The sequence below is a fragment of the Empidonax traillii genome, unplaced genomic scaffold (genome assembly GCF_003031625.1).
Source record: "Empidonax traillii isolate 1590-97213 ecotype Southwest subspecies unplaced genomic scaffold, ASM303162v1 scaffold187:size1931383, whole genome shotgun sequence".
Classification (NCBI taxonomy): Eukaryota; Metazoa; Chordata; class Aves; order Passeriformes; family Tyrannidae; genus Empidonax; species Empidonax traillii.
In genome coordinates this window covers 1,651,847-1,676,675 of record NW_020955380.1, presented here as the reverse complement: position 1 = coordinate 1,676,675, position 24,829 = coordinate 1,651,847, and the positions used below count along the sequence as shown (strand labels likewise).

Sequence of the window (24,829 nt, the reverse complement as noted above, 5' to 3'; positions counted from 1 at the left end):
GTGAAGGGAGTGGGAATCAGTGCTATAAAAAGCATCCACAGAAAGGCTGCTGTCCCCTTTCCCTCCTGCCAGTGCTCCCTAGGTAGCCCCAAGGTGGCATTTACTTTTGCATTGTTTATCCAGCCCTGAAAAAGGATGCTATAAATGGCAGTGACATCTGCCCTCACATCTCTGCACTCTTTTCAGAGGAGAGACATCCATGAGGAACTGCTGAAGAGCCAAAAGGTCTTCTCTGAGAAGCTCAATCACCTGAGCCGACGCCTCGCCTGGATAAATGTCACCATTTATTCAAAGGTGAGCAGGAGTGTAATTCCAGCAGCTCAGAGGACACCAGTGAGTGAGCATCGGTGCTGCTTGGCTCACGTGCCACAAGTGTTGTTTTCCCTGCTGATGATCTTTGGGGCTTATTGTCCCTTCTTGTGCTTTGGAGGCTCCTGTCCCAGGCTTGGTCCCGCAGTGTTTGTTGGGGCACAGCCCAGTCTGATCTGAGCTGGGCATGGTGCTGTGGGCTTTCACCCGTGGCATCTACACTGCAGACAGAAGGGTACAGATCGAAGGGAGATCAGTTCTCAGGAGATGTCAGAGGATAGGGGCTACTGTGAACCACTTCCCTGAGCTGTGCTGTGCATCACAAGAGGATCTCACTGCTACTGCTCTTCCTGAAATCTGCAGGATCCAAGCTGAGGGGTTTTTGTTGAGGTATGCTCCCCTTCCTCGCTTTGTTTCCACACAGGGAGTGTGTTCTGCATTTAGTAATGCAGTGACTATTTGCACGGGTTGTCCCTTTTTCCCTGAATTCACCATTTTCCAGGATAAAATCTCCGGTCTCTTTTCTTGTGAGCAGGTTTGCTGATCTTTTTCTGCCTTCCCTTGCACATTGCCCTGCCCCATCTCTGTAGCTTTTTTTGTGCCTGGGGAAGACGACTTGTTGCCTTGAACAGGCAGAGGCAGCAGGGTCTCTGCATGTGTCCCAGGATGTAAACAGGGAGGGGAAGTGTAGTTTCCATGAAAGCACCTGGCAGGGCTGTAGTGGCTGATCCTGGCTCGTGAGCTCTTTGCTCATCCTCTCCCTCACTCCTGAGCAGGACTGCAAGGCACAGTGCTGGAGGCAGAAGCTCTCCAGCTGCATTAGCATAGCCCACGCTTGCCAGAAAAGAATCCTTTCTTCCCAGACTACTCTGGAAAGGCTGATGGGCATCGCCAGAGTGCACTGCAGGTATGGCTGTGATGGCCCTTGCAGAAACACTTCACGTCTCTGGGTGATCCATTGTCATACTAAAGGCAGGTGCTGCCGTCCATCAGGAGCGTGGTGTCACCTTTCCAGATGAATCAGCAGCATCTGGGAGTGAAGGTTGCAGCCTTCCCTGCTTTTGCTGCTGTCCTGGTCTGCATGGCCCGCAGGGAGAGCAGCTCAGGAGATGGCTCAGGGTGTGGAATGTGCCTTGGGAGCCCAGTGAGATTGCTGTGGAGCCAAACGTAGCTGCAGCCAGGAACCTGTGCCATCAGGGCTCCATCTCACAAGCCATCCTGCTCTTTCTCAATGAACACATCCATCCAGTGGCTCCAGTGTCCCTGGGAGTTGTGTGCACTGGAGGATCACATCTGTGTGAGCGTTGCAGGCATTGCTGTTGCTGATGGAGAGAAAGAGCCTGGCTCTGTCTAGAGGTGAAGGCCTGCTCTGTGCTGTGTCACAGCACGACAGAGGCTGCTCCTTCCTCAGGGGAATTAGTCACTGGTTTATTCTGAGCTGAGGGATTCAAGGTTAGACAAAAGGGAACGCTACAGCTTAAAAACACTCTTTGTTTTAAAGCACATAATCCTCCCTTCAAAACATCCCTGTGGGAATTCCAGCTTATTTTATTACAACACTGTATTCATCCATCACACCATGGGTAATCACATCTTTGTATCCTCTTGGTGTGGGCTTTCTTCTAGCTTGGCAGTACCTGAAATGATGTTCTGAGGTTGTCAAGTCTTAATAAAACCAAATGCAGCATTTCTTTTACCTGAATGTTGTCTGCACAGGTGCTTTTTACCCTGAAAGCAACAGTTTGGCTGAGATGTGTGTTGGTGTCAAGATAAAAATATCTTTTAATCATTTTAGATGATTTGCACTAGTTCACTCTAATTTACAGAACAAACCCATGAAAATTTCCCAAAGATGGTAACAACATACTTAAGAAAAGCCACTAAGCAAGTAAAATCCCTTATCTGCACCTCTGATTTTACTTTTTTCTTTAATTAGAAGTGTAACCCTTCTCCATCTATTTTTATGCAAGTAGCTATTGCTTATGCTATTTCTTGGCATTGCAGGATATGAAATAATATTTCCTCTTTTTATGGCTTTCACTGGTGCTCATTTTTATAGCTTCAAGTTATGTAGATGCCCTTAAATTTCCTGGTTTTAATTTAGGACCCCCTGAGTTTTATTTAGAGAAGCAAGAGGCTCCTCAGGACAGTAAATCTGGTTGAATGGCTGGCACAGGACCTGAAAGGCTGTGGCCTCCTATTGCAAAGATCTGAGTTGTTGTGAGCTTTCAGCCTGTTCCCATTTAATCCCTACAATGGACCAACTTTCTTTCCAGCAGATTTCTGCTGGGTTTGCTAGTGCCTGCTTTCTTTCAGCAGTGTCCTTGGAATCAAAACTCACATCCTTTTATTGCCACCAGGCTTGTGTGGTTGGATGCACCCTGGCAAGGAGTAGTGCTTAGAGGGTCTAAATGCTTTGGTGAGACAAAGCCATCACGTTGATGACAACCATGCTCTGAGCTCAAGGTCTCTGTAGAGTCCACCTGGAGGTTCTGTGCCTCTGTGAAAAGACCAAATGCACAGGTCTGGTTACTGAACTCAGAGCAGTGGTCTGAGGAACCCCTCCCATATGGAGATGTTTCTGAGATCTGAGTGTGGTGCTGATGGTTGTTTCTCCGAAGAGAAGCTGGACAAAACTCACTGGGGATTGCTGTGTTCCTCCTGGCCAGGAGAAGATGCAGGATATCTACTGGCTGCTGCGGGTGTGCATCCGCACCATTGAGCACGGTGACAGGACGGGCTCGCTCTTCGCTTTCATGCCAGAGTTCTACCTCAGCGTGGCTATGAACAGCTACAGTGCACTCAAGAACTACTTCAGCCCTGTAAACAGCATGGAGGAACTTCCAGGTGAGGACGTGGGGAGGCCTTGCTAATTCTGTCCCGATAAAGTCACATCCTTATGGAAAAGTAGCAGTAGTTGGGCATCATCCCTTTTGTGTCCTTTCCTGGTTGTGATGTGCTGCACCAGGACATTGTTGTGTGCTGGGCAGGTGCTCAGGCTGCTTTCTGAGCAGGTACCCACTGGTCACTGTGCTCAGACAGGGAGCCCATGCCTTGCCCAAAGCTCTCACAGGGTTGGCTATAGTGAAAATCACTGGCAGCTATGAATTGTGTTTCCAAAGGAGTATCAGGAATGGGCTGGGATTCTCTAAGATGTGAGTGCCTCAGCAATGTGTGCCATTGCTTTCTGGTTTCTGGGTGGGAGGAGATGTGCCATGAGTGCAGAAATTGGGACTATTTCAAATTCCCCTGGGATTTGGGTAAGTTCCTATGGAGATGACCACCCACATGGTGCCGGGAGTCTGCGTTTAGGTGGATTCCCTCTGGGTACATTCTGTGCTTTCCTGGCTAAGTGACCCTGCTGAGCTCTTAGCAAATAGTTTTGTGCTTTCCAGAGCCCACGAAGGTAAGAAAAGCTTCTGTTCCCACCAAAAAGATGTAGCTGAAGTGTTCACATCCTTTGAGCGGGGGCTGTGCCTGCTGTTCAGGCAGCAGCAAAATTGAGTTGGTAGCAGATTTCTTAGTGTCTGCAGGCTGGACATGGTTTGTCTTCAAAGATCTTCTTTATGTTACTCAGCCTCTTCTGCACCAGACACCTCTCCCTTGCCATCCAACTGGATTGCACGGTTTTATGTTTCTCTGAGTAACTGTTTCAGACTCTGCAGACTGAGGTGAGAGGCTCTCCTGGAGATGAATGTGTCTTCCCAGCTGTCTGTTTTGACAAGTAGACACACAACAAAGCTGCACCTAGTACCAGGGATGAATTGCATGGCCTGTGCCATGTCCACAGGAGTGCTGGGACCACAGGGCTACCCCTCAGGCAATTGGGTTGACCCCTGCTCCCTCCTCCTCTTGCAGGCTACGATGAGACCCTGATGCGCCTCGCTGCCATCCTGGCCAAGCATTTTGCTGACTCGAGGATTGTGGGCACAGGTAAATCTGCCCTTCTCTGCTTTGGGGTGATGGTGCCACTGGCCAGTCCCACTGCCAGTGGCTCACCAGACTTCTGTTGGGATCTGTCTCCTGAATCTGTTGAGTGCTTTATGCCTCCACATACAAAGGAAGGCTGGGCACTGCCCTTGTCTGGTATGTCCTGCTTGGTCCAGGGTTAAATACATGACCTAGGATACCCTTTGGAAAGCAGGACTCACATCCCAGCTACTTGCATGTCCAGTCTGGGGTTATTCCTGGGACAGCGTGCCTGTCCACGTGAGGGGCAGTCCCTTCCAGCCCCTGGGACTGAGGTGTTCCCTGCGTGTCCTTGGGTACCTGGCCTAGTCCCTTCTCATTCCTCCTCAGACATCCGGGATTCCCTGATGCAGGCCTTGGCCAGCTACGTCTGCTACCCCCACTCGCTGCGTGCTGTAGAGAGGATCCCAGAAGAGCAGTAAGTGCTGTCCTGCCTGTTCCTGGGGAGCTGGGGCAGGGTTGGGGTGGTGGCAGGGCTGGGTGAGAGCAGGTGGGCTGCCAAGCACCACTGAGGGTCCAGGAGCTGTAGTGCGGTGCTGGAGTTGAGTCGGGAGCCTTCTGTCACCCTTTATACCAGTGGCTTTGCTCTACCCCAGCTCTGTGGGTCCTACTGTGTGTCCTACTTAATTCCCTGTTCCCAAACCCTGTGGGCTGAAATAATGACCTATGTCCTTGTCTGGCAGGCGGATCTCCATGATGAAGAACCTCCTGGCTCCCTACGAGCAGCGGCCCTGGGCACAGACCAACTGGATCCTTGTCAGGCTGTGGCGGGTGAGCATCCTGCATCCCAGCCCCTCCCAGCATCTGGGGCCAGTGGGACACTGAGCATTTCACTATAGAGTAGCAGCAAAACACAGCTGTTTTTCAGCCTCTGAGATCGTTCCTTATCTCTTTTGCCAGGGCTGTGGCTTTGGGTACAGATACACACGGCTCCCACACCTGCTGAAAACGAAGCCTGAGGATGCCAGTCTCCCCAGCCTGCAGAGTGAGTGGGGCAGGGGAGGGGCACTCTGGGCTGTGATGGGTGCTGAGGGAGGACCAGCCTCTTCCCTAGCAGCCATCTCTGCCATGGGCCAGGCCTGCTGAAGTAGGGTGTTCCTGGCCAAATACCCAAACCCAGTCTTGGCAGCCTGGCCATTCCCAGCCTCTGCCCGCTGGCTGGTGACTCTTGCATGCTGGGTGGTGAATTGGATCCATCACAAGGAGGGGGTCTGTCCTTCGAGGGAGAGGAGAGAAGCCCAGGGCTGCATCATTACCAGAGTTTTACCCCAAAATGTAAGCCTGGGAGAAGGCTCTGTGATGTCCACAGTGAACAGCTGCTGTGGGAAGAGTTTTCATGTTTCCCCTGTGAGAGGCAGCGGGTGCCCAGGGAGGCAGGCCACTGGACAAGTTTGCAAGCAGGGAGTGTTTTAAATGGGCATCTCTCAGAGCCTGGCAGAGCCTGTCCTGCCTCTGGCACTGCATTTTAGTTCTCAGCACTGTCACTGAACTGAGGGGTTCTTCAGCGCCGTGGTGGCTGAGAAAGATGTGGGGAGGAGGATGGACCTTTCCTGAGCTGAAGAACACATCCCAGCTCCACCCTTGCAGGGTCTGGACCTGTCTGAATACATTCTTTACCCCTACTCTGGAAAAGGCTTTGTGCCAGACCTTGCTCCTGGAGAGCTGGATGGGGATGGGGGACAGAGGGTGCTGCATCTTGCCATGGGAATGCAGCACATGGAGGTGTGTGCTGAGCCCCACCTGGTCTCTGTTTTAACAGCACTCTTGTTCTCTTTCTCTCTCCTGCCCATGGTGCCCAGGAGATCTCTCTGTTGCTAGTTTCCAGAGTAAGTTTGTTGTGTGACCCTCTCTTGTCTGGTGAAGTAGCTTTAGAGAGCTCCCTGCTTCCCCTCTTCTGCCTACAGAGACCCTTCGTTGTGGGCTGAGAGCCTCACACGTGATTGTTTTCCTCAGTTCCATCCCTGGGAGAAGCCAGGTGGGCTGGTGCCCATGTGGCAGTCTCTGAGGCTGCTTCATGGACCTGCTCTCAAACCTGTTATATCAGGGTTACCTCAAGTGTCAGAGCCTTCCACAGGCTGTGCCAGCCTTGGGTTCCTCTCTTCCTTGGAGGATGATGGAGAAGCCCTGGTACATGTGCAGAAGAGACCTTGTGGCCTCTTCACCCTCCTACTGCACAACCAAGCCCTTGAGTGGCTGCCTCCAGTCCTCTGGGGTGGTGACCAAGCTCTCCATCCTAGGGAGCTCTGGGGCAGGAGCAGAGTTCCTGGGCTGTGGAGGCCTCACTCCATATGTTGTGTGGCTCCACACAGTCTGAGCCTGCAGTGGGCTGTGCTGGCTACAAGGGACTTGCTCTTGGGATTGCTATTTTAAGGCTCACCTAAATCAATAATGAATGCTGATTTAATTGAAGAGGGACAGGGGACTCAGAGGTGTCCTTGAGATGCTGCCCAGGGAAGGAGGAGGAGACGACCCCCCCTCCTTCCCACCCATCAGTCTTCACCTTGTTGCAATTTGAGCATTGGCAAGGGACAACAGGACAAACTGCTGAGCTGAGGGAAATCCCTGTTTGGCTGGGTCTGCTTCTTCAGGCCAGTCTGAAGGGAGCTTGGGCAAAGGCCTCTTCTGTGGTGCTCCAGCCTTGTCCTGCTCTGGGAATGCTTCCTTAGAGGACTGCACAGGTGGGGAAGGTTTGCTGGTGCTGTCTCACCATATCCATGAAACACAGAGAGCACAGACCTGGTGTCCTCTGCCGCCTCTTGCCCATGCTCACTGATGGTGAGCAGTGGGTGGCTGCCTGGGTTAGCCAGGGAAGGGGAGAGGCTCAGAAAGGCTGTCCCTGCTTGCTCCCAGAGTTCTTCCTTAGCCCTGCTGGCACTGGAGAGCTCTCATGCCTCCAGTTTGGCTCCTGAGAGCAGACAGGGCTGTGCTCAGAGCTGGGGCAGTTCTGGTTGGCAGCTGCTGCAGGGACTTGTTTTAGTTTCATTGTGGCCTTTGGGCAAGGCCGGGTGCTGCTCCCACATGCGCACCAGGAGCAGCCTGGCTTGTAAAAGCAGGAGCTGCAGGGTGGCTTCAGGTTGCATCACGGGCCTCCTCTGCCCCAGGCCTTCTGCCCACGCACCCATCAAGCCGTGGAGGGAATGTGGATGGGACTGTGAGATCACTTAGCTGGGATGTTGTGCAACAGGGACCAGACAATTCACCCACATCCCCTTCCCAAGTCCAGCAAATTGCCTAAGCTGAAGAAGGGGTCTTTCAGGAAGAGATCCTGCATCCATCTGCCAACACCAGAAGTATCATCTGGTAGTTTGAACTGTCCAAGCCCTTCTGGGGGTGGTTTCTCCCCTTCAGAAATAAATCTATCACTTATGATTCCTGATGGGGATCATGAAATCATAGAATGAAATGGGTTCATGGGTGGATGAAATCATGGGCTGGGTTGGAAAGGACTTTAAAGATCTAATTCCAACCCCCCTGCTGTGGGAAGGTACACCTTCCACTAGACCAGATTACTCAGAGCTCCATCCAACCTCGCCTTAGACATTTTCAGGGATGGGGCATCCACAGCTTCTCTGGGCAACCTATGCCAATGCCTGACCACCCTCACAGGAAAGAATTTTCTCCTGATATCTAATCCACACCTGCTCTCTTTCACTTTGAAACCATTCCCCCATACCTAACCTCACCTCCTGTCTCCCACTGCTACTGCTCTGCCTTTCTCTGCTGATTTAAACTGCATCACAACATTCTGTTCTTCAGGAGTGCTCGTGTGCCGGGATAAACTCACTTCTTGGTCCTTTTCAATGGTGCAAAACATACACCCTCTGTGCCTTACCCAGGAAGGGGCTTTGCTTTTCTGTGAGCCCCACAGATACCCTTCCCATGTTTTTATCATCCCAGAGGTGCCTGTGTCATGCTGGTGATAACCCCTCCCTTGTCTGCTGGTCACAGAGCCAAACCTTGCATTAGCTGGAGGCACACAGGGATGCCAGGTGTGCCCTGGGCTGTCCTGGTGCCTGGCACTCCACCTTATTGATATCCCATCCCCTGAATTCCCTTTGCTGCTCTAAATGCATCTCTGAATGGGCACAGTGACGTGGTTGGAATACATCTGGGTCCTTTCAAAAACCCTGATTAGCCCTGGGTGGAGCTGCTTTGTTTCTGAATCTGATCAGTTTGGGGCTTTCCCCCTCTGTGCTCCCTGCTCTACTGCAAATGCTGCAGTGTCCAGAGATCCCTCGGGCTGCTGACCCAGAAGTGTCACAATTAGCCCTGTTATAACTCTTGCTGGCTCATTAGCAAACTATAAAGCACATAATTACCTTCCTGTGATGAAAGTACATGACCCTGCTTCTTTACCATTATCTAGTGGGAGCACTTATTGAAGGCTTCCACTTTGTCTGCTTTATTAATTTTTAACTCTCCCTAATAATGGGCCTCTGCTGCTGTTAGACTTTCCACCATTACTACTTCTATTAAATAATTCTGCTGGACTTTTTCCCTGTAGTTGAAGAAACTTTGCATTTAGCATGGATAGTTGAGGATGTTTTTTTGTCTTCTCCTTCTATTACTCCCCTTTCTCCTTGTTTTCATCTACCACTGGCTATGTTTGATTACATTCACTTTACATTTTAACTCATGCCTTTAACCCAAGTGCTGACTGGAGCACTGAGGCTTTCTGGCTCCCTAATAATCCTCTTAAAAAACTCTGTTTTTTTAATTCACTGTTTCCCCCACCTCTGTCTCTTCTATTTAACTTATATTTTTGCAGGGAAGTTTCTGTTGTGGAAACATCGGATATATCTGTAACCGCTGGGTTCCACGCTCTGTTGCCCACATTAAATGTATTGAGGTCAAAATTTCTGGCCTTGGAAAACCACTGATTTCTGTTCCAATGACTGATGTTTATCTGTCACAATGAAGGCTAAGCCAAGACTGAGTGGCTTTTGTGTTAGGGAGGTACAAGTTTCAGAAGCACTAAAGACTATTGCCAGGATTGAGAAAGTATAACCCCATCAGTGAGTATCCACAGATTCCCTGTGGAATGCCATCCCTGTCTGCAGTGGCACATGTAAGGGATGTGTCATTGCCCAGGAGGGCACTGGTACCTGAGGTGGGAGGGAATGCCCCAGCAAAGGAAAAGGAACACAACAGCAGGACTAGAATTTTGGATACCACTCATGATTGCCCTGTGGAGAACCTCATCTGGAAACTCATGCAAAGGATGAAGCTGCTCTTGCTGTATTCCAGGGCTTGTTTCTTATGTTGTTTTTTAACAGTAGCATTGATCACAGCATCTTTAGGTTCAGAATCCTCTTAGGAGCAACAAAAGCCAAGGAAGCCCACTGTTTCCTGGTGTTAGCTTAAAACCTTAAATAGACCTACTTAACTGTGGAGAAGTTTGACAAAAGGCACCGGGTTTTAATGCTCTTACAGTCTAGCACAGTCTTTGCCAGCAGCAGGGAAAGCATTTAAGAATTGGAGATTTGTAGCAAACGCACACCAATCACTGGCTAAAAATCAGGATAAAGCGAGTTGTTACAAGTATAAGAGCATCCTTCAGGAAGCAAAAGCTGCCTGTAAATGAGGTAAACTTCAGCTGGGCAATCCAGCTAGAGATCTGTCCTGACTTGAAGTGTTGATAAAAGAGGCTTTGGCAACAGATCAGCAGGACAACACACACAACTCCTCCACAAGGGAGTGGTGATCCCTGCCTAGAAGTGCTTTGGTACTTAAAGGCTGGAAGGGGGTTGTTAATATGTCAGCATTCTTAATAAAAAGCAGTTTTTACACATTGAAGGGAGGCTGGGGAAAAGAAGGCACAAAAAACTTAACTCTACAGAAAAACCTTCTAATTCTGAATTCGTGGGAGAGAAAATGTAGATGGAGCTCAGCATGGTCAGATGTAGAGTGGTGAAGCAAGGCTGTGATGTGCCCCTTTAACCATCACTGTCAGAGAAGACAAGGTGGGCTCCAGCACTGACTCCTGGGCTTCTCCCCTTGCACCTCATGAGCAGCAAGTTCCTGAGAGTCATCCTTGAACTGGCAACCTATTGTGATCTTTTGCAAAAGAGCAGCTTGATGGCCAGTCCAAGGAACAAATTACACAACAGCAATTATGAGGAAAGGAAAACAGAACAAAACCAAAACCACACTGTGCTTTTGTGCAAATCTGCCACACGCTTGTGGTTTGGATGCTGTGTGTGCTTCTGATCCCACCTCTCCAAAGAAAACCTGGGAAAGCTGTCAAGGTTCAGGGTGGATGGCAAATAGGACAAAGATGTGACCGTTTCTGGATGAGAGGAGCATCTCATTGTCTTTCCCACCAGAAGGAACGGGCTACAGAGAGTAAATGTTAACAAATAAAGTGAGTAGGAACCAAGCTCTATTCCGAATTCCTCCTGCTGCACACATTGAGCTGTGGAATGTTGCTCTGGGACATGTTGAATCCTAAAGGCTTACAGAGTTTTAGAGGACACTGGGAAAGAAATCCCCAGAGGACCACTAAATATGTAAAAAGGACCTGTCTGGCTTCAGCAGCCCCTGAGCCACGTGTGTCCAAGGGCTGGGAAAAGTACTGGTGGGTGGGAGTAGGACATCAAAGACGTTTGCAGTGATGAAATCCTTCCCAAAAATGAGGTTTTAGGCAGGATCAAAGCCAGGGTGCTGGCCTGCCTGGGGGTGATTATGCACTATGAGACTCAGCACGTGGCCTCCACAACAACAGAAGTTCATTGCACTTGCTCGTGGGTATTCGCAGAATAATTTATCCTGTTCCCATTTGAGATGATGGTCTCCTGCCATCCCTCTCTGCTTTGCTAATCCCAGCTAGCAATCTCCCTGTAGTTATGCCTTGCTTCTTGATCCCTAGGGGTGGAAGTTGTCCTGTGTTTCCTTTGCCCGTGCTGGCCCTTCAAGCAGGCTGCAACCCCAGAGTCCTTCTGCAGTCCCAGCCCAGCTTGTTCCTCTGGGCACTGCAGTGCTGGTGCTGCCAGTTTCCATCTGCTCTCACTTGCTAATAGCTTCTAGTAGAGGGAAAATGCAGTTAGGCTGGGTTTTTCCCCTACAGTTGGTAAATCTGCCCAAGTTTCTCTCTCCAAGCCCTGCATTTTAGCCTGTGGTTTGAACTCTGGTACCCTTCCCTCATAGTATCGAGTGTTTGTGAACCTCTCGCTGACAGTGGGTCCTTCTACTAGTGAGAAGCATCTGTCCCATTTGTGCCCCCTTCCTTTCCCTGCCTTTCCATGGGGGCTCGTGCCCCACACAGCTTTGATGTGTTTCCCAGCTGCTGGCTCTGACTCTGGGCTCTTGATAGTGAGAAAGCCCAGAGCTGAGATGCCACGTATGGAGGGGACATGTCTGTGCTTGGGCTGAGCCTGGCTGGGGACCATGGGCAGCTCTGCCTGAGCCTGCCAAGGGCTGAGCCAGCCCCAGCTCCATACAGAAGCCTCTCAAGAGTAGGATTCACTTAGTACCTTGGTACCCAGATGCAGGCAGACAGACACAACCACGTGAGGCCAGGATGGCCGTGCTGGCTCCAGGCAGCTGCTGCCACACTGGTATCTGGAACAATTAATGCTGAGCTGACCATGGGCCTCTGCAGAGCTGAGCAGGAGGGTTACTGAGCTGCAGGGCAGTGCTCCTGTGCATGTGGGCAGCAGCGATCACAGAGGGCTCTTCCCTGGTTAATTCAGGCTGGCATTGCAAAAAAAGTGCTTGGAGGCCCAACAGGCAAGATCGCTGCTCAGAACAGTCCTTGCACCGGCTCCCAGTGCCCTGCTATCTCTGCTTACTGCATTACTGCAAGGCACAAGCCAACGTTTCCCAAACCCAGGACTGATCTCACAGCCTGCCCATGCCCCCCACTCACAGCCACTCCAGGACAGGCCACTGAAGCTGTCACTGTCTGGTTTCAGAGCCATGTCCCTCCACCCTGCTGCAGCGGCACATGGCAGACCTGCTGCGCAGTGACCGTGACCTGGCCCCCAGCTTCCTCAACAGCGTCCTGAACCAGCTCAACTGGGCCTTCTCCGAGTTCATCGGCATGATTCAGGAGGTGGGTGTGCCACCCAGGGCCGTGGGGTCCTGCACTCGATGGGTGCCGTGTCCTGCACGCAGTGAGGCTCGAGACACTCCTCTCAGGGCTGGGTGGGCAGTGGTTGAGCTGGGCTGGGCGTCACGGCCATTCTTTTGAGAAGGGGCACCTGTCAGAGCTGTCTGCATTGCTTGGCAGATCCAGCAGGCAGCAGAGCGCCTGGAGAGGAACTTTGTGGACAGCCGGCAGCTGAAGGTGTGTGCCACCTGCTTCGACCTGTCAGTGAGCTTGCTCAGGGTGCTGGAAATGACCGTCACGCTGGCACCAGAGATCTTCCTCGACTGGAACCGCCCGTCCTCAGAGCTGCTGCTTCGGAGGCTTGCCCAGGTATCGTCCTGTGTGAAGGAGCAGCATCTGGAGGGGTATGGGAGCCCCTCTGCCTGCTCTCCAGATGTGCAGTGAATTGGGGGCTCCTACTGCAAGTGCTGCAGAACAAGTGATGCTCCCTAAAATCTCTACATATCAACTGCTCCTCTCCTTTGCCACCAGTCTGGCACAGCCCATTTCTACCTCTGCTGGGAGGGAGGATGATGGCTTCTTAAATCTTCCTTCAGAGAGGCTATGGCCAGTAAATGCTGAAATCTGCTGTGACAAGCAGTGCCATGAAATCTGGAGAGGAGATGTGGTACATCTGAGCAAGGAGCTGTGGAGACTGTAGCTGGCTTAACAGGGAACACACTCCAATATTTGGGCAGGTCTATCCCTCAGTGCTAGAATATGTTACCAGACACCTCCACTTCCCTGCCAGCGTGACTGGTACAGCCTCATTCCAACCCACAACACTCCTTGGAGTCCAGTAAATTAATTTCTTTTCTAAAGCATGGGAAATCCTGGGAAGCCCTGAGGACAGGCTGTTCTTGTATCATCTGGACTGGTGGGGAGTAGTTATGTGTAACTTACCTGTACCTCCAGAGTTGGAACTCAGAGCTCTGAGCAGATGAATCAAAGCAAGACATAGTGGGGTCTGATACACCATTCATGAGAGAAGTGCTCAGCGTGGGATCTCTGTAGGGATCACTGTGTGAGGAGGAAAGTGATGGGCCCTCAACAGGTGGCTTAGGCAAGCTGGGGAACAGGTAGCAGAGAGCAGGTTGCTGCAGCTTCCCCTCAGTACCTGGTGCTGCTACGAAGCTGTGCCCCACCACTGAACATGCCCACAGTGTTCTGCTCTTGTGCACTGGGGTGACAGGAAGAGGGATGCTGTATCTGAGAGACTGTGCTCAGCTTGCAGCAGTTGTGTCAAGCCTGGAGCAGTCCCTGCTTGTCCCACAGGGGTTTAGGGGAGAGCTAATGGTGGCTAATTAAGTGTCTTCACAGTTGATTCCTCCTGTGCTGGTCATAGGCAGAAATCTCTGCCTGTGGTGATGCTCTGTCATGCAGAGAAGTTGATTGCTCTCTGTGCTCACTCTGTGCTTCAGGGCTGGTAGATCCATCCTGCTGCCAGCTTCAGGCAGGGCAGGATCTGACTGTGCTTCACCCTGCTGACACTGCTTTTGCCCACAGCTGCCAGCTCACTCTTCACATGCTGTGGCTGTCCTGGGGATTGGAGTGTCTGCTTGTCAGGAGCTTTTATCTGCAGAAGTAGCTTGACTTCTGTAGGTGGGAATTCAGATTGAAGTGTAAGGTGCTGATATTCAGGTGTCTTGACCTCAGACTGGCTCTTCTATGGGAGGTTCTGGTCTGGTACAACCACTGTGGTGTGGTGTCACCTCATTCCATGCCATAGCCAAGCTAGGTGTGTGCTGTGAGCCTCCCTCTGCATCCACCAGCTCTCAGGCAACGAGCCCAAACTATAAGAACATGCTGCCCCAAAACTTGCTTTTTGGATGCTGCTTACAAGGAAGTTCCATCCAGGAAATACAAACCCTCTTTGCTCTTCCCTACACAGCTTTTGAACCAGGTGCTGAACCGTGTGACAGCTGAAAGGAACTTGTTTGACAGAGTGGTCAACCTCCGTCTGCCTGGTGAGTCCACACGTTAACCCCGTGTCCCTGTGCTGGAAGCCCTTGGGAAGGGATGGATGGTTGGCACAGAAGGTTGGCTCGGAGGTGAATGTGATCAGAGCTCAGACTTGCCACATCCCTGGCTGGGAAGCCAGTCTGGTCACACAGGCTGCAACAAAAGTGCTACCTTCAGAAGACATGTAAATCCTCCAGAGAGATGTGAGCGTTGGTGCTCTTCCCTGGTCCAGCAGCTCTGGTTCCCTCCAGCACCCCTGTCCTCATGAGGCAGCTGACACACAGGTCTGCTGGTGGAAATGGTAGCTGTGCGTGCTTGGGTGGGCAGGTGACTTGCTAAACACCGGCCTGGCACAGGTTAGGTGGGAGCTGTTTGAAAGGCTCAAAGCCCTGCACAGGCTGCAGCTGAGGTAGCAGGTTTGGTTGCTGTGCTCTATGTGGACTAAAGGATTGGGGAAAGCTGTTCTCAGCAACATCAGCCTTCTTCCTTGAGAGGTGACTGTGGGCAGCTGAGCTGGGCCTGTGAGCAGATACTGGCTCCAGATGCTGTCTTATGGGCATCCCATATTCCCTGTACAGCAGCTGCATTTTCCTTAGAGGACAGACATCTTCTCTTGGTGTTTGGAAGAGGCAGGAGTGCTCCATTATGAGAGAAGTGCCTTGGTCTGGGGTTCACATTAGTGGGGGAGACCCCTCTGTCCTTGATGACTCCCCCAGAGAGCCCCTGTCACTGTTCCTGGTGACTGGTCACCTCCTGGACCACCAAGCCTGGCAGTAGTGGTGCAGCCCTGCTCTGCCTGTCATGTGGTGGCACCAGCTCTTACCTTTCTCTTTTGCTTCCGTAGGCCTGGAGAGCGTGGACCATTACCCAATCCTTGTGGCCGTGACGGGCATCCTGGTCCGGCTGCTGGTGGACACTGATGTTCAGGGGTGAGTGGCTTTTGCCTTCCAAAGCACAGGGTGGGTGGCATTGCTCTGGGCACTGCAGCAGTGCGTGGGAGGTGTTGCAGGATGATGTGGGTGCGTGGAGACTGAAGCGAGGCCAGGCAGATGCGTGTGGAGCAGGTAGAAGCCAAAGAGCTTTGTGCCCCTGCAGCAGCTGCTGGGTGCAAACCCCCTTGCTGTGGTGATGGAAAACCCACTGTGAGGTGCTGCACTGGCAGCACGTGTGCACCTTCCTCCTTGGGACGGGGCCTGGCACTGTGTGATGGGACAGCTGCTGTCAGAGCTGCTCTATGTGAAAGAGCTGTGCTGATGTGGTGACACAGGCAAAGTGCTGCAGCACACAGGGATGGCTGGAGGGGGATTCATTGAGGCTTCTTTGCCCTGGACCCCTCTCAGGAAGGCACCAGAATGTGTGCAGAGTGCTCTGGCTGCCCAGACCTGTGGAACAAAGGTGAGACAAGTCCTGTCCAGGCATTTGGGTGAGTCTGATTTCAAGATGAAGCAAATCTTGTCTTTATGGTATCCAGTTACTCAAAGAGGCAGCACTGGCAAAGTGATGTGTCTGGACAAAGCCACAGCTGACCCGATCATTTACGTGTGTCTGTGTCTGCTTGTACCAAGTCCTGCAAATAGACTTATTGTGACACTCTGCAGCCCTGCCTTTGCTGTCTCCCAGTGTCATTAGCAGGTGTCTTGCCTGGTCACTGTGTGCTGCAGGCTGCTGGAGGAGACAGGGCTCTCCTGTCTGAGCTCTGCATCCTGCTTGTTTTCATGTTGGAGAACACGATCGTCTCTGGCTCTGCAGAGAGGAGAGTCCCATCTGGCTGAGTGGCTCAGCCCTGCAGCCAGTCTTTAAGCTTCTTCTCTCAAGGACTCAAAAGATACACACAAATATATCTAATTATAACCTGCCTCCCGTGGCTGCTGCACCAGTCTTACAGCCCCCAGTGTGACAATGCCAAGCATTGATCAGTGGCCTCTCTGGGCTGGGAACAGGAGTGAGTTTTGCTCACCCCCAGAACCCTGCTCTGTGGAAAGGGCAAACATCATGAATCTGACACCACCATTAGACATTTCTTCCTGGAGGAAAGGAGAGACGTGTTAAAGCTTTATCCTGCATGCCTGGCAGGATGAGAAGTCCTCCCCTGGCACTCTGTCCCTTAAACATCTGTCCCAGGCCGGTCACTTGGAGGGTCAAAATGGGAAAGGGAATGTCCCTCAGTTTAGCAAACTCTGAAGAGCTCTAGGGACATGGTAGTGTGATGTCAATCACATCCTTTCTAGCCTGCAGGGAGTCCTGAGGAGACATAAAGCTTCCAGACTGTCCTTTCCCTGAAAAGCCAGTTGTGCTTTGTGAAGCCCAGGCAACCGTTGTCCCCTGTCTGCCAACAGCATCCTCTGTGCCTTGGGCTGTGCAGTCACAAACCAGAGACACTGTGCAGGTCTCTGACTGATGTTCAAGGGCTTTGCAGTCACCTCCCTGGGCACTGGAAAGCAGAAATAAATACAAAATAGGGAATTGATGCATGAAAAGCATCGTGTCATTAAGGTGGACCTAACTGAGCAGGAGGAATACAATGTGGAACAGGAGGAAGCCCTGGAAAAAATATCTATAAACCAAAATGCTTCTGTGTGATTTTGCAAAGCCATGCACTAAACCTGAGGTTTGATGCGTCAGTGATCTATAAAAGGCAAGCAGACGTTGCAGGGGAGCCATTGAGGTCAATCGAGGCAAAAGAACTGAGGCTGGTGGCTTGGAGACCCTCTGCTGATACTTAGAGGGGATGGGCAGTCTGGAGGCACAGACCAGAATGGCTAAAGGCAGAGTGTCTCACATGGAAGGAAAAACTGAACCCTCCACCCTGTTTGCAGCACTCTGAATTGAGGACTGGGTGTTGCACCCCACTGACAGAGCAATTCTACTCCGCGCAGGCACACTGTGAAATGGCAAACAAAGGTGGGATGGAGAAAACCAGCAGGTGTGAGAGCAACCACTGAGGTTTTTCTGCTGCCTTTGCATTTCTAGAGGGCTCAGCCCTGGTTGGATCCTGTGTGCAAAGCACTGTCACCACGGGGTGCTGAAGGCTGGGTGGTGCAGCTGGGGTGACAGGAGATGGTATGTCAGTGATGGCTGGCCCGGAGCACAGCGATGGGATACATCTGTCTCCAGGTGCATGAGTAAAAGGATGGTCTGTGGAATAGAAAAGGTGAATTCAAACCTTCCTTGGGTCTGTACCTTCCCATGGAAGGTGATTGTGTTGCTGCAAGGAGGAACAGAAGTGATTTAAAGGGTCCCATATGTAACCAGGCCCTCCAGAGCAGAGCCTTTCTTGTGAACTCCTATGGAGGCAGCTTTCCTTTTTCCTTTTGCCTTTCTCCCTTCCTCTCAGCAGCAAACAGAATAACAAAGTGAGCTTTTATCCTTTCCCAGAAGCACTCTGCCCAGGCAGTGCTGGAAGCAGGTAGAAATCTCTCTCAGGTCCCATTGGGTAACTCCCAGATTGCCAGAAATCATTAATTGAGAAGTTTTTCCAACCCATATTTGCAGGAATGTCCCTGTGGGAATTACCAGGGACAATAGCTGTTACCCTGACTGGTTCCCTGCAAGAAGCCTGTGCCCCAGAGAATGAGGGCAGGGACAGGACCTCAGGAGACTTCCTTGGCTTGGCTGTGCTTTTTCTGGTCGCCTCCAACCCAGTAAGCAGACACTGTACCAGGTATTTGGTTGGAAGGTGCTGCAAGCTCATCTGGGAGCGGAGGAATGAAGTCCCATTTATGGGACCAAAACATTCTGGTGGGGAAGGGTGGGAGTAAGGAGGATCAGGGTCCTGCCAACTCATCCAGCCACGTTATCAAGCCGCAATCAGATGCCTCAGCTGCTCCTTTCCCAGCACAGGACACTCAACCAGGCATCAAGTCTTCTTGCTATGGACTCCTGGCATCAAGCAGAGCCATTAAGCACAAGGCAAGGGAACACTGCCCAGGTCAGGCTGTGGTGAAACGGTTGATCCATCGTTTGCTGTCGTCCCTGGATGCAGCAGGCTGTGCTTTTGAGAGAGCACAGATGCATTTCCTCGCAGGGTTGGGCAGGACAGGCTGGTGCTGCTCATGGTGAGCCAAAGCTTCAGTGCCCCCCTCCCAGCCCTGGGGTCTGACAGCACTGGGCAGCACTGATGTCCATGTGCTGCCTGTTTGCCAGACCCTAATGACTGAGTGGGGAGGAGAGGGAAAGTAGGATCTGGCAGGCTGAGCCAGGAGCTGGGCTGAGTCCACACCACATACCCTGGCTGCCTCCAGCCAGTATCATCCCCCCGTTTGTCTGCTTGCTAAATAATTGAGCATATTTTCTATTAAGCCTCCTTCAGAGTGAGCTAATGGAGCCGCGTTGGCCAGAGCTGGTGTCAGGATCCTGGCAGGAGCGAGCGCAGGGGAAGGGGTGAGGCCAGAAGGTGAGGCTGTGGTCCCCTGTGTGTGAGGGCACACTGTAATTAGGGCTGGGCATATAGGTTAGAATGGGCTTTGTGGGAAGTGAGTGGCCTTCCTGGGCTGGGGATGAGCTGTGCTGTGCCAGGGCTTGGCCACTGCTCTGCTCCTCGGGCTTCCCCCATGCCCCATGGACACCACGCCCTCAGAGGCAGGGGCACGATGCTCTCAGTGTGAGGGTTGGAGGAACCTTGGGGGCAGACTAAGCAGAGTCTGCTCAGTTGCCAAATGGTTTTGGGATCACCTCCACTGGAAAGCTCAGGAGATCCCAGTCTGCAGGTTCCCAACAGCCACCTACCTATGTGCTCAAGCACTGCTGGGACCCTGGGGATTTGGCCGGTCACTGTGGACATGGCAGTTCTCTGCAGTCCTGCAGGCATTTCATGGACCACTCAGTCTAAAGGAGTCCTTGCTACCTTGCTCTAAAGTCTCAGAAGATGGATGGTACCCCAGTCTTGCAGTGTGTAACATATCAGAGTGAGTGTGAGCAAGAGCATGGAAGAATGACTAGCTCAGACATAGGTTTTGTGGTTAAAAAAGGAGTCTGGTCTTGCAGTTTTTACAAACTGGCAGCTCCAAACGCTGTGTCCTGAGCAGTGGGACTGCCAGGGCTGGGCTCTCCCAGTGCCTCCAGGCTGCTGGGCACACACTGGGAGGCAGGAGCAGGCATTGTGCTGGCCAGCACCAGGCTTTGCTGCTTTGAGCTCTTTGGAACACTGTGAGCATCGTAAGGAAAGAGTTCGGGTCCAGCCATGTTCATCGTGTCCAGCCCCAGTGGCAGGAGGACAGGACTGGACTGGCATTCAGTGCACTCATATTGTCCTGGCTGAGGTGTGAAGTGCCAGGGGAGACAGGAGTCAGCACTGGATGCTGATTACCAAAGCTAGTCCTTATCCCAAAGCTAGTCCCTGTCCCCACGCATGCTGGCACAGGTCCCTGTGTGCTGGGGCTGCTGTGCTTTGTGCTGACCCACTGCTTTACTCTAGAGAGTCAAGAAGCAGGAGGGTGGTTTGGCAGGAGATGGGGCTGTGATGGTGCAGATGGCTGCTGAGAGAGGACAGGGTATTCCTTGGGGAACATCCATTAGGTCTCTCAACTCCTGCCTGTCAGAGAGGCTGTGCTCCCGGCTATGTTTTTCCTTGCTGAGATGTTCTGCCTTTCAGGCTGGTTAATGAACTGCTTTGACAAATTCGAACCGCCCTCCCCTGCTCATTGGAGCAGCAATGTGGTGTGGGATACTTCCTAAGCATCAGGAAGGTGTGAAAAGCAGCAGCAGGATTTTCGTGGTTAAAGGCAATGGGATCCCTGGGGGCAGGACTGATACAGACCTCAGATATGCTGTTCCCAGCAGAGCAAGGCTCAGCCTTCCTGCAGGGATAGGAGAATTGCAGGCAGCCTAGAAGAGTTCTCCTGGGCTTTTCCAGGCTGGTGTGTCCCTGGAGGTCCCTGAGCTCCCTGAGAGCTTTTCTTACACTCCTTGGACTGAGCTTTCCCTAAGTTTCAGTGGTTACCCTCAGCTGAGGATGCAGGTTTGCAGGAGCACTAATGCCTGGGAAGCTGGTGTTGGCACCAGGGAAGGGGAAGGTTTATGAGGAGATCGACAAGGATGAAGACAGCGGGTGGGTAACACTCATTCTGGGTGCTGGAGCCTGGAGCAGCACTCCACTTTTCCTTTTGGAGGAAGATGTGGTGCTTAGATGAGTCAAGTGCTCTGGCATGGGCTTGGCACTGTCTCAGCAGGCGTGGGTGGCTCTCGGGGCAGTGCCCTGGTGTGGTTTAGACCTGGGTGCACTCACCTGGGTCTCTTCTCTCTCCCAAACATTGCCAGGTCAAATTGAAACCATCCTTCCGATGGATCCCTGCCTGGGTGCAAAGCCAGAGGGTGGCAGCACCTCATCTCCACCCTCAAGATGTCACTCACCTCTCTGTCTGACGCCTCGTCACCCCCTGGCAGCCCCCGGTGCGGCCGGCGCCGTGTCCTGGGCTCATCGGGAGGCTGTGCTAACACGAGGTGACAGGGCCAGCAGTGCTGGGTGTGGGGGAGCAAGGGCACAGCCTGGCAGGGCCTGTCGCTCCACATCCCATCACCTTTGGGGCCGCAGGGGCACGGATCGCGGATCAGCGTGGAGCTGCGCGCAAGGTCGGCATCAGGAGCAGTGCTGGGAGGCTGCAGCTGTCTAAGGATAGCTGCTCCTCCAAACACTGTCCCCTCTTTAGATGGGTGAGGGGTTTCTGACGAGTCCTGTAGGCACAGTTGGGTTTTTGTTGGGAAAAAAGCTGCTTGTTTCCTGGCAGGAAAAGTTGAGGGATGTGTGCTAGTGCTGTCCCAATGCCGCAGGGACATTCCCCTCCCACAGGGCTGCCAGCAGCTCTTGGGGCCAGGATGCTCAGCCAAGGTGGGGTTGCAGTTTGGGGTGCAGTTCTGTGAAGGGTCCTGGTCCCTGTTATGTCTGAGCTATGTTCCTGCCTGCAGGATGGCCCTGGCCTGCCCTGTGGATGGGATGCTGGTGGCCAGCAAATGGGTAGGATACCCTTATCTCTCTGTAAGGTCAGGCAGGTGTTTTGGGAGGCAGAGGCAGCCCCTATGCCAGGCCAGTGCAGGGCTGGATGACAGGAAAGGCAGTACAGGTTACATCGAGTTGGGGTCTCCATCTGCAGGGGACACTGGGACTGAGACAAAGGCAGGGCCAGTCCCCTCCTGAGCAGTACCTCTGCCCTGCATCTAAACCCTGCTCATCCCTTTGGGGTTCTGGATGTGCCCTCATGTCAGTCATTGCTGCTCCTTCCTGATCTCCCAGGAATCGCTTTGGGGACCTGCCCTCCAGGGAAAAGCCTCCTCTCACAGCGGCCCCAAGCCTGCTCAGCACATTTAACCCCCTCGCCGAGGCCACCCCAACGCCATTTGATGGGAACAGAGGCTGCGAGCCTTGTGCCAGGCCAGCAGGAATTCAGGGCTCCCTCAGACCCCCAGCTCCCATGGCTGTGCCCAGGAGCTGCGAGGTGGCTGCACGCTGCTGCAAGGGCAAGGAGACACTCAGCCCAGCGTGAGCTTAAAAAAATAGGCATTTTTATTCCAATGGAACTAGAGAATTACGACCCAGGAGAGGGGAGGATTACTCACATTTATCGATAGGCTGATTAGGTTACTGCCTAAATAGTTGTGCTTGAGCAGTGTCCGCCTCAAGGAGAAGCAGCGCAGGAGCGTGGCGCAGCGGAGACCTCATTGTCCTTGGTGGCACGGGGAGCTCTGAGCAATGCGGGCCGGGGCGCTGTGTCACGTCACCTAATCCTGCCTTCACTATTTACAGCTCCTCGGGAAGCAAAAGCTTGTAAGGTTTGCTTGGCTGCTTGGCTGGGCAGGCGCTGAGCTCCATCCCCCCTGCGTGGCCACGTTTTGGGGAGAGGGTTTGTACCCCCCCTTGTGATGGGGTCATGCTCCCCCTGCTCCCAGCCACGGCATGCTGATAGGGACTGGCACGGGCTGGGAGATCACAGTGGCATCGCCATCCCCAGAGGCCCTGTCATGAGTGAGGACAGTGTCCCACATGTCACAGCTATTCCTTGGCCTGAGGGTCTGTGGTGGCAGTCTCAGGTTGGGCATCTCGTGACTGGGGACGTGGCAGATCCCCAGTGTCACCATTAGGGAGGGTGGGTGCCCAAAAGAAGGGGGTTTTCTCCAGCGTGCTGGGTTCATCAGCATTACCCTTGTGCTAACGAGGCTGTTGCCAGTGGATTATGCAAGGAGCTCTCGCTGGGCACCAATGTGCCTGAGACCCAAAACCCACCAGGAGCCCATGGCCGAAGCAGTCGTGGGTGATGATGATCACTCCCATGGGTCGCAGTCAAGCCAGGAACTCGGGGTGCCCAATAATCCTGTCCTAGCAACAGTGGAGACCAGCTGTCTTGAGGCCCTGGTTCTTCTCCCAGCTCTGCCCCGCTACGACACAATGGGGGTGTCAGAAAAGACAGAACTGATGGACTCTGTGTCTGACTTGAGCTGCAGGACCTTGGGGTGCTTGGGGTCGGGGAACTCCTCGCCGAGGGCCAGGCGGATCTTGCCGTTCTGCGTCTCCCTGATGGGCTCGAGGAAGACGACGTGCTTGTTGGCGCTGGCCTTGCGGTTCGGCCCGTCGGTGGCGGGGGGGGTGGTGCTGAGGATGGAGGACTGGGCGCTGCACTCCTGTGGGGGGCTGAGCGGGGCCGGCTTCTTGCAGCAGCGCAGGCAGCGGCACGGCGTGAGGTACAGGTAGATGATCACCAGCACCAGGCTCACGATGCAGCCCAGCAGAGTCGTGAGCCCAGTGCTGAAGGTCTCCCCGGCCGGCTTGGGGTACTGGACGGTCACGTTGAACTCGCACAGCCTGCTGAAATTGTGTGTGCTGTTGGTGAAGCCTACGTAGACCCCCGAGTGCCAGGGCTTGGCCTCGGCGATCCTCAGGCTGCCATTGCGAAAGACCTCCAGGGAGCCGTCGCTGTTCCCCGGGTGTTTGATGGGCTCGTGTTGAGGGGAGATCCACATGTAGGTGGTGGCTGAGGGCGGCAGGCTGGTGTTACAGGTGAGCAGGATGGGCTGACCCACCATCACCTGGAAGGGCAAGAAGTGCGCGTCTTCGGGGCCCGCCGAGCAGTTCTCAAACATGGGGCTGTATTTGTGGGACTTTATCAGAGACCGGGGCACGTTGCCAGACACCTTGCAGGTGTGTTCCTCGAAGAAATCCTTCACGGAGCTGAATCCTCGCTGCTTCCAGCGTTGGAGCATCAGGTAGAGCGGGCAGCTGCACCTGATGGGGTTGTTGTGCAAGTACAAACCATTCCCGATGTTTTCGGGCAGAGCCGCCAGCACCTCCACGGGGATGCTGCTCAGGCTGTTGGAGGAGAGGTCCAGTGTGCGGAGGTTGTAGATCCCCAGCCCCTGCACTGCATGGAAAGGGAAGGTGGTCAGGTTGTTCCAGCTCAGGTAGACTTTCCGCAGACCACTCAGCTTGGCAAAGGCGTTTTCGTCCACCTGCGTGATGCGGTTGTTGTAGAGCAGCAGCTCCTCCAAGCTCACCAGCGCCTCGAAGTAGTGCGTCTTCACAGCGTGCAGGTGGTTGGAGGACATGTCCAGGTGCCGCAGGTAGGAGGCATTGTGGAAAGCCTGCAGAGAAAGGTCCCGAATCTGGTTGTGACTGATATGGAGGGCCTCGAGGTGCGGGAGGGCAGCCAGCCAGCGGTCGTGGAGCTGGGTGAGGGCGTTGTGGCTGAGGTCCAGTGTGGTGGTGGTGGACGGCAGTGCCTGGGGCACATGCTGCAGCTTCTGCCGGCTGCAGCTCAGCAGGTCGGAGGTGCAGATGCAGGCGGAGGGGCAGAGGTGGGACTGCGGGGACGCTCGGGAAGCGCGACCGGGGGCACACAGCTGGAGCAGCAGCAGCAGCTTCGCCACCCGCGGCCAGAGCGGGTTTGCTGTCACCGGCGGGGACATTGTGGCGGGCGGGAGCCCCTGTGCAGCCCGGCAGCACAGCCGGGCTCGATGAGACGCGAGAGAAAGAGTGTCGCCGTCCTCCCTGCTCTCCCCCGGTGCTGGCTTGGCTCTACCAAGCATCCAAAGACGCCCCTTTGCACCCCGCGAAGGAGGATCCCGATTCCAGCCGTGAGGCTTGAAGATAGTTAAAGGGCGGCATCGCCCTGCCGGCTCACCTGAGGCTGCCCCGTACCTGTGCTCCGGCGGGCCGGGGGCGGCGGGGGGACGGCTGGGAGCCGCCGATCCACATCAGGGGGGTTGAGGCGCTCCGGCGCTCTGTGTCGGGCTGTGTGCGGGCGCCTCGTCGCCTCCTGGAGCTGCGCATCCCTGGAGTGCGAAGTTTCTCAGCGCTCAGCGCCGCCGGGGCACATCCCCACGCTGCAGCCTCCGGGGAGCCCCGTCCGGGTCCCTCCCGGGCGGCACCTCCCGGGAGCGGGGCGCGCTGCGGGAGCGCGATCCCGCGCCTGCCCCTATTTAGGCGCGGGCGGTGCGCGGCGAGGGGGCCGGGCGGGATCCCATTGGCCCCGGCGCGGGGAGTGGTGGCCCCGGCCCTGGCCCCGGCCCTCCCTAGTG

The 24,829-nt window shown here is 53.8% G+C and overlaps 2 protein-coding genes across 5 annotated transcripts in view; one reads left to right on the top strand and one right to left on the bottom strand.

Annotated features, from left to right (window-relative positions):
* Nucleotides 1-24,829, top strand: part of RNF123 (ring finger protein 123) — a 49,963-nt gene that overhangs the window by 22,573 nt on the left and 2,561 nt on the right. For all 4 annotated transcript variants that reach the window (XM_027886395.1, XM_027886394.1, XM_027886392.1 and 1 more), the window contains 10 exons: nucleotides 187-294; nucleotides 2,979-3,156; nucleotides 4,168-4,242; nucleotides 4,609-4,696; nucleotides 4,962-5,049; nucleotides 5,179-5,263; nucleotides 12,192-12,331; nucleotides 12,509-12,697; nucleotides 14,259-14,334; nucleotides 15,174-15,258. In XM_027886395.1, coding sequence (XP_027742196.1) covers nucleotides 187-294; nucleotides 2,979-3,156; nucleotides 4,168-4,242; nucleotides 4,609-4,696; nucleotides 4,962-5,049; nucleotides 5,179-5,263; nucleotides 12,192-12,331; nucleotides 12,509-12,697; nucleotides 14,259-14,334; nucleotides 15,174-15,258 — 1,112 coding nt within the window. The remainder of the gene's footprint in view (nucleotides 1-186; nucleotides 295-2,978; nucleotides 3,157-4,167; nucleotides 4,243-4,608; nucleotides 4,697-4,961; nucleotides 5,050-5,178; nucleotides 5,264-12,191; nucleotides 12,332-12,508; nucleotides 12,698-14,258; nucleotides 14,335-15,173; nucleotides 15,259-24,829) is intronic.
* On the bottom strand, nucleotides 21,681-24,688 carry AMIGO3 (adhesion molecule with Ig like domain 3). Its single transcript, XM_027886400.1, has one exon. The coding sequence runs from the start codon at nucleotides 24,335-24,337 to the stop codon at nucleotides 22,694-22,696; it is 1,644 nt and encodes a 547-aa protein (XP_027742201.1). The 5' UTR covers nucleotides 24,338-24,688; the 3' UTR covers nucleotides 21,681-22,693.

Excerpts from the sequence above, each read along its gene's own strand:
- AMIGO3 (XM_027886400.1), bottom strand. The coding sequence starts at position 24,337 with ATGCTTGGTAGAGCCAAGCCAGCACCGGGGGAGAGCAGGGAGGACGGC.